The sequence below is a fragment of the Colletes latitarsis genome, chromosome 5, assembly GCF_051014445.1.
Source record: "Colletes latitarsis isolate SP2378_abdomen chromosome 5, iyColLati1, whole genome shotgun sequence".
In the NCBI taxonomy this organism is placed as follows: Eukaryota; Metazoa; Arthropoda; class Insecta; order Hymenoptera; family Colletidae; genus Colletes; species Colletes latitarsis.
In genome coordinates this window covers 32911338-32920503 of record NC_135138.1, presented here as the reverse complement: position 1 = coordinate 32920503, position 9166 = coordinate 32911338, and the positions used below count along the sequence as shown (strand labels likewise).

At 41.6% G+C, this 9166-nt stretch overlaps 1 protein-coding gene across 1 annotated transcript; it reads left to right on the top strand.

Moving 5' to 3' along the window:
- Positions 1 to 1305: 1305 nt before the first annotated feature.
- On the top strand, positions 1306 to 9166 carry LOC143341739 (aconitate hydratase, mitochondrial). Its single transcript, XM_076764889.1, has 9 exons — positions 1306 to 1554; positions 3206 to 3360; positions 4025 to 4191; positions 4272 to 5027; positions 5150 to 5352; positions 6310 to 6598; positions 7208 to 7481; positions 7553 to 7901; positions 8316 to 9166. Exons 1-9 carry the CDS (start codon positions 1522 to 1524, stop codon positions 8454 to 8456), a joined length of 2367 nt encoding a protein of 788 aa, XP_076621004.1. The 5' UTR covers positions 1306 to 1521; the 3' UTR covers positions 8457 to 9166.

The following is a 9166-nucleotide window of genomic DNA, read 5'->3' as shown; positions in this document are numbered from 1 at the left end:
TTTTTACGCGGGAAATAATTCAACGATAATGACGACATCAAACGTGGACGCGCCGCGTTTCATTTGCGTCCAAATAATCAGCACGATATTCCAGAGGAATGCAATTGCTTTGGGAATTATGGCGAACGACTACAGATAATCATGTTTTGAAATTATGCTGCGTCGTATTTATAACTTAAAAATTTAAAGTTCCGAAATATGTAATTATTTTCGAGGTATCTTAATACGATTCCTTATCTTCAGACTAATTTATCAATGTTTTTTGTAAACATGGTTACTTCGTATGAATTAATATTTATTCTAAGGCGATCGAAAAATAAGAACTTTAATCCTCCTATAACTTCATTACACATGGTGATTTTTAAAATTTAATCGTTGTTCAGTTTCTAAACATAAAAATTAGCAAAGTCAGCTCTAGTTGCTCGTCTTAAATTTTCACGCGAACGTTTACTAATCTTATCTGCGACGCTATTTTTCCTATCTTTCTCAACGTATACTGCTCTAGATATATTGAACACTGATCTAGATTCTGAAAGTGATTGAATTAATTTTTACAAGAATATAGATAGTCAATCTGTAATTTAAATCAGATCTGTCTAATCTTTCTTTGTCCATCCTGTTGCTGATTAAAACTTGGCCCCCCCTTTACAAACGGCCTAGATACACAAATGCCCCGTAAAATTTATTCAAACGACGCAAAGACCGATGAAACAACTCGCCGCAAGCATCGTGCTATCTTATCGTGCTGTGCCCGATGGCAGATGCTTACATGACGTCACAGCTAAGATACATTTCAGCGTTACACGTCGCCGTAGCTCCGATCTAAAATTATTCCCGGCGTCTAGAGCAGCTGCTCGTCGTCAGAAAAGCGTTGACCCTTGCTTAGTTCGCGTGCAATCGATAGCAAACGAGGCCCCTCGCGAGTTTGAGGCCCTCTTCTGAACGTTCGTGGAACCATCGCAGGTAACTCCAAAGCGTGTCTCACCTGCGATTGCCGCGCTGTGTCGATTTCTCCGTTACCACGTGCAAATACCACAGCCTTTATCGTCGCTCTGGCGACGACCATCGCGCTACGTGAGTCTATCGAGAAACTACGGACGAGTTATCTCGTCGATGATGAAACGTCACGAGTTGCAGAGCTCTACCAAGCACTGGCATCGATTCAACGATGCGGGAACGAACCAGGTGATCGTCTGTCGTATCAGAACGTCGCAGACAAGGTCCACGGTACCGTTCTTTTCCGAGAAATGACCAGCCAAGGGGGCGCTGGCGTGTCGTTCCGATAACGTTCGCATTCAAATCGTTCCTGATCCCGTACGAGGCGCATGCGTGGTTCTTCTGCATCGACATGAGAAAGCCAAGCCGAATTTACCTCAGTTCTGAAGTGGCCGGTTTGAGAAGGGCTGCCACGAGAGGAATAAATTTTTTTTTGTTCCTGATCACGCGCCTGCGCCTCCCTGCGTCCAGAGACCCATATTTCGGCACGACTCGCGACGTCACTGGAGGCTTCCTTCGTCGACAATGTCGTACTGCACACGGATTCTTGGCGGCCAGGTACGATCCCGATCACCGTACATTAGAATAAATTGAAATCCACGAGCGAAACGTGCGATCCGCGAACCCGGTGCGCGAACGATCTGCTCCAATTCGAATTGAAGACGCTCGACCTCATTAACAAGGTCGATCGTGTTATTCGAACGTAATAAAAACTCGATGTTTAATTCAAATGTTTACGACAATACGCTGTTCACGATGATTAATGGATCGTTAATTTAAATTGCTCGTTTCCTGGACGAGGTGCTCCGTGCTTCGAAATTTTCGAGCACGTCTGATATAACATGGACGCGTTTAGTGAACCTTTTCCCTTTTATCATTTGTTTTAATTGTCCAAGAGCGTGATCATTTAATTGTTTGGAACAGTGTATATGCTTTGGAGCTCAAATAATAGATCTATCTAAACATTTTTAGGAACGCAAAGCGAGTAATTGGTCCCTGATCGAAGATCGTTTTATATTTTTATCGTTAAATTAGAGAGAGTGTTGTAGCCTGTTAATGGAGCACATGATCTGCTCCGTTGACCTGGTATTTTAGAGTTGTGACGTAGTGGAAGTGACAGACGTCGCAATAACAGTAACTGACATTCGTAGCGATAACGGTATTGAAGATCGACGGGACAGAGAAATAGAAAAAAATTCTTATTTGTACGTTACATAATCTGTTTTGACGCGTATATATATGTATCTAGTTCATTTTTGGGAGACTTCGAGGTTATGTGTGTGATCATTGCGCAGAAGCAGAATGTATGGCGCGTATAGACGAACGGAAAATATGTATAATATGTATCACCAAAGAACCTGATGCTTTGGTTTAGAAAGAGAAGGGTAACAAACCCGTGCGTGGATAAAGGTGCTGATTAAAATTGATAACGCGTACTTCAGATCGTGATAACACAATTGAACGTAGTATTACGACACGATACTTTCTTCGAACTATTTTGCAAGATGATTCGAGTCGTTTTCAGTTTTGATGTTCGCGAATAAGGGAATTGCGTAACTGACGACGCGTATAGACGAATCTTCGCATGCTATTTCGTAATACGTACTCATACTCTTTTCTATTATTGTAATCGTTTTTTTAAACTGTTCTTTTTAACGACCTCGTAATTTATAGTTACAGACGCTTAAAAATAACTAGTATTCAAAATTAGCGTTTATTTATGGTTTACTTTGTACTCGTATATGCACAGAATGACACTTTTATTGATAATAAATCTGAACCGTATCTTCTGCATTCAAGATAACGAGCTTGGAAGATACTGGTTCGTAAATGAAATCATTTAGAGACATAATACTGTGATATGCAATGTTTCTGATGCAATAGTTAAACCTGAAATTGTTATAAATATAATTTATCAACGTTTCTATCTTATAATAGGACCACGTTAAGACATTCCGTTTAATTGTAGTCCAAGTGCACTCGAGTTGTTTGTAATGGAGTACTATTAATGTCTATGAAAGTTCAAAATAAAATTTTATTATAGTAATACAATTTGATTTTGTAAAACATGTATTCCGTAAGTTTTCTGTAATTTATCGTTGTTTAAAATATATGGACACGTGTGCTCTTTGCTCCAAACAAATTTTCTTTTGTATCGTATTGAAAAAGTATGGATGTAACAATTAATGATTAATATTTTCTTTTACAGAAGCTGGTCGTATTCGCGGCAGACATCCAACAAAGATGTTTCAGTGTAAGCGCACTAAGTTCCGCTTCCGCGAAGGTGGCAATGTCCAAATTCGACTCGACGAGCTACCTTCCATACGATAAATTGGAAGAGAATCTCAAAGCTGTAAAGAGAAGGTACGAGAAATTAGAACCTTTAATCAGTTCGTTCAACATCCACCTGAAATAATATTGAGTTTCCAGAATTATATATTGTTTTACATATTATATAGCATTGTATTTCACGTATCTATAATCACGATTTTTTTAGACTCTTCCAATAACCTGAGGACAGACATTACAAACAGAAGCCAGTCAGTTTTCTTTATCAGCTGCAAATTACGTTAATTTTTTGATAAAAGATCAATGTCACCTTGACTCGTTTAAGTGGCACTATCTAATTTTAACTTCATTGTGTTGCAGCTGGTGCCAAGTTCAACGACCTCGTAATCTATAACATTGAAACGACCTTAATCATTCTTTATACTTCTCTCGTAATGCGTTTGTGATCGTTTAATATTTTATTCTAGTCTCAGATAAAAAGTAGCAGTATTACGTAAAATTCAATTTAATATAATTATGTAAAACTCAATCAGAATGAAATAATTTCCCACGAAAATGATTCCGGTTCGTTGATCTCACGTTTCTTAATTCGTACTCGCCTCGACGTTAACTATAACGAAACCGAATAAAAAGGAGATACCATTTGAAAAAATCTTCCATTTTCACCCTGTATATTGATACAAAATATTAAATTGGATATTGGTACGCAACAGTTTATATCGAAATCGTGTTGTCTTAGGTTGAACCGGCCACTGACACTTTCCGAAAAAGTCTTGTACTCTCACCTCGATGATCCCAGTAAACAAGAGATCACCCGTGGCACCAGCTATCTTAGGTTACGACCTGATCGCGTGGCGATGCAAGACGCAACAGCCCAAATGGCCATGTTACAATTTATCAGCTCCGGTACGTAACACCCTATCTATTACGTACGTACATTTCGATACCGTGTTTCGTTTCACGTAGCTACGAATTTCTTTCAACAGGATTACCAAAAGTCGCCGTTCCCTCGACGATTCACTGCGATCACTTGATCGAAGCTCAAGTCGGCGGAGACAAGGATTTGAAACGAGCCAAAGACATCAACAAGGAAGTATACAACTTCCTGAAGACAGCCGGTGCCAAATACGGCGTCGGTTTCTGGAATCCCGGCTCCGGTATCATCCATCAGATCATCCTCGAGAACTATGCTTTCCCCGGATTGCTGATGATCGGTACAGACTCCCACACGCCGAACGGAGGTGGTTTGGGCTGTCTGTGCATCGGTGTGGGCGGTGCAGACGCTGTCGACGTGATGGCCAATATTCCATGGGAGTTGAAATGCCCGAAAGTCATCGGCGTGAAACTGACCGGCAGCTTGAAAGGATGGACCAGCCCGAAAGACATCATTCTGAAAGTAGCTGGCATACTTACCGTGAAAGGAGGCACAGGAGCCATAGTCGAGTACTTTGGACCTGGCGTCGACAGCATCAGTTGCACCGGTATGGCGACCATCTGCAACATGGGTGCTGAGATCGGTGCCACCACCTCGATCTTCCCTTACAACTTCCGTATGCAGGATTACTTGAAAGCGACCGGCCGCGCGGACATCGCTGGAGCGGCCGACATGCACAAAAAGAGCCTCCTAACCGCGGACGCGAACGCCAAATACGATCAGATCATAGAATTGGACCTCTCCACGCTGGAACCGCACGTGAACGGACCGTTCACCCCTGACCTCGCTCATCCCATCTCGAAATTGGGTAAGTAGGTCGCGGAACGCTGCGGCTCCTCGTACACTTCATTATCGAAGTCTTTTTAGATCAATGAGAGAGGTAACAATCGCGTACAATAATCTACAATGAACCGTGATAATTGCGACCAGGTGAAACTGCCAAGAAGAACGGTTGGCCTAACGAGATCAAGGTCGGTCTAATTGGTTCCTGCACGAACAGCTCCTACGAAGACATGGGCCGTTGCGCGAACATCGCGAAACAGGCTCTCGACCATGGCTTGAAATCCACGTCCGCGTTCAATGTCACACCAGGATCGGAACAAATCCGTGCCACCATCGAGCGTGACGGAATCGTAAGTATGCCTTTACGTACGGTCGACTTGCACCTCTGTTAGAAAGCTCGTAGACAATTCAAAGTTGCACAGTCTCTGACACGGTGCCAAGCATTGGTACATGTCACTTACCAATGACGCCGCGACCCACGCCAATTCTTAATTTGGCTTGGATCGATGTATTTTGACAATGTAAAAAGAACAAATAGAAACACGAGAATCCGCACGGTATAGTCTCGGGAGGAAAATAGTCTGGTCGGATTACGTCGCTGCACGGTATTCGTGAAGTTTCCGAACGGATGGTTATTACGTAAAACTGGCATACGTAATCTGTACAAACAGCTCTTGAACTTCTGTCGGTGAATCTTATCTTCGCCAAACTACTCTCTCTGGCTATTAATACCTAGCCTCTATCGTTTGTTCAAACGTCGGATGCTTGGGTTTCAATGTTGGAATTTTTTCGCGTTCCCTCCATTGTTCGATGCTTTGTTCCTCTAATGTCGACTTCAACTTGGGAAACAAACGACTGCCAATTATAGAACGACCGCGTTACCGTTTTTCTGAGATGTCTCGTCGTTTTGCATTTTATGGGTCGAGGAATCGAGCAAAAGTAAATCTATTAAAATAATCATCGATAAATTATCAACGATCAGTAGACTGCGTATCTTTATACAAATTGAAATTTTTATTAATAGAATTGATGAAATGGAAGCTTCGTAGAGGGTTGTCTCAACCCCTAAATATATTAATTCGTATCTTATTTTAAGTATTTCTTATACTTTTTCGTATTAAGTGCACTGTGTAGTTTTCAAATAAATTTAAATAAATATTTCCAATTTAAAATCAATTTTAAAACAAATTTACGTCTTTACTTCTAACCTAGGTAAGATAATTTAACACTTGTGCAATAGACAAACGTTCAAATTATGAAACTTTGGAAGCTATGAATAATTCTCGAAATTAACGCTTGTTACGTAGGCAAAGACGCTTCGTGAATTTGGAGGAACCGTCCTGGCCAACGCTTGCGGGCCTTGCATCGGTCAATGGGACCGTCAGGACATCAAGAAAGGCGACAAGAACACCATCGTTACGTCGTACAACCGTAACTTCACAGGACGAAACGATGCCAACCCCGCGACTCACGCCTTTGTTACCAGCCCCGAACTCGTCACGGCTCTTTCTATCGCTGGTCGATTAGATTTCAACCCCGTGACGGACAAACTGAAGGGCAAAGATGGAAAAGAATTCCTTTTGAAAGATCCGTTTGGTAAGTGTCGGGTTTCTCAAAGAAATTAATTTATTGCCATAAGAATGATACGACAAGTGTCTGGAGTGTCCAATTACACTACATTAACTTCTGAATAATTACACATGAGTCATAGTTCGTGACATCTCTTTCACAACGCGTCAAAACTGTCTGCGTACAATTTATCAGTGCTAGCCGTATTTAAAGATAAAAACACATGTTTCTGTGCCGTTAGAATTCCGAATAAAATTAAATTGAATGAATTTTGCATCAGGTATTTCTCAAGTAAATTTTGAAAATCTACTTATAGACACAGTAGACAAAGCATTTCAAATTACAGCTTGTGTTTGTCAAAGTCATTTAAATCTACGTGCTGACTGACAAATGTCAGTCAAGAATATCAATCAAGAAACGTGCTGTTCTTTCAATTAACATGTACAGAATTCCACGTGCTCAATGTTGCTAATTACATTCGCACTCGATCATTCTCCAAGTTGTTTGCTTCAGAAGGAACAATTATGTTTCATTATTGAAGGAATATTTATGAACTCGTGAGAAAAATGTATAAATTATTCAAGAATTCTTGTTAACTTTTATCGACTATAAAAATGTTTCTCGTTAATTTTCCAGGCGATGAACTCCCAAGTCGCGGTTTCGACCCTGGCATGGACACCTACGACGCACCACCATCAGATGGCTCGAAAGTCAAGGTTGACGTGGACCCAAAAAGCCAGAGATTGCAGCTCCTGGATCCGTTCGACAAATGGGACGGCAAAGATCTCACCGATCTGACGGTGTTGATCAAAGTAAAAGGTAAATGCACCACTGACCACATCTCCGCAGCCGGACCCTGGCTGAAATATCGTGGCCACTTGGACAACATCTCCAACAACATGTTCATCGGGTAAGTTTCACGATCTATCTGTGCTTGGAACCGACGAAATAACGTATGATCCATTCGCGTAAATTTTACAGCGCCGTAAACTCCGAAAATGGCGAGATGAACAAGATCAAGAACCAACTGACTGGCGAATGGGGTGGCGTACCGGACGTTGCCCGACATTACAAGAAGAATGGCGTCAGGTGGGTGGCTGTTGGAGACGAAAACTACGGAGAAGGTTCCTCTCGCGAGCACGCTGCCCTCGAACCAAGACATCTTGGCGGCCGCGCCATCATCGTAAAGAGCTTCGCGCGTATCCACGAAACTAACTTGAAGAAACAGGGACTGTTGCCTCTGACCTTCGCGAACCCCAGCGATTACGACAAGATTCAACCCACGGACAAGATCAGCCTTCTGGGATTGAAGGATCTGGCTCCTGGAAAGGTATGTATCGTGCTTGTGATAGTCAATTCTGTATGGAATTAACACTAGAACTACCAGAGCAGTCAGAGTTACGTATTTATAATTTCTAATAAAACTTGTAAAAAATTTACTCGACTGAATTATTCATATTTTTCTTTGGTACAAATAAATACACTGTAGTTGTCAGTAGTTCTAGTGTTGAGAGCCACTTTAGAGGCATGCTAAAATAAGAAAAAATGTGTGTCGTGTATGCACTTACGTAACCTGTCATTATCAATTGAAATGAAAATTATTATAGAACATTATTCATGAACAGTCGAAGGAAATGATTAATTTGTCATAAACATTGCTGGAAGACAAAAACTACTATGAACTTTTTCTCGTATTTCAGTGTGTTTAGATTTTAGATTTCAATGACCCTCTTTTATTTTGCAGCCAGTGAAAGCGGAGATCAAGCACAAAGACGGCAAAGTCGACAGTATCAGCTTGAACCACACGATGAACGACCAACAAATATCCTGGTTCAAAGCAGGCTCCGCTCTGAATCGTATGAAGGAGATCGCAGCTGGGAAGTAAACGCGTCTGACCGTCCAGGAACTGCGAAGGACCGTTATCGTTCGCAAAGACGTGCAAGATCGTAGTTAGTTACGTATATACCGATAACGAATCGTGAACGAAGATTCGTTTCGGCGCGACATTCGAATTTTCCAGGTAGATGTCTGTAATCGCGAGCATTGCGAAAGTACCGGTCGAAAAGTACTCGCAGAGTCGAGAAGGTCGCTCGAAAGGAGTCTGTACGATGAACAACGATGGTAATAGGTTTTTAACGCGTTTTTTTCCACGACGATATATCAACGCGAACGATAAACCGCGTCGAGCGAAGCTCAGATCTAGCAAAGTTTCTAGTACTCGTTAAACCTAGGAAAGGAGTGATCGAATTATTTAAATCACCTTACCGGTTTCCGGCGACTGAAATCGCGCGCTAAGAGTTCGTCTTAGTTTTTGTGGTGAAAAGCGAAGGGAAATTTCCATACGCACCGGTCAGACACGCAACTTAAACGTGCCAACGTGTTCATTTTTAAAACGTGTACAGTCCATCGACGGCACGCCGAGATTGCGTGATCCTGTCATGTGCGAGTTATCACTTCTTGTAATCTTGTGTATATATTGTTCATCATGTAGGAAACATTGTGACTATACAGTTTTCTAGATACGACTAACAAAATAAAATGTAAGATCGCTGTTATTACTCGAAGAAAAAATAAAAAACTCCGCAGCGAAACGCG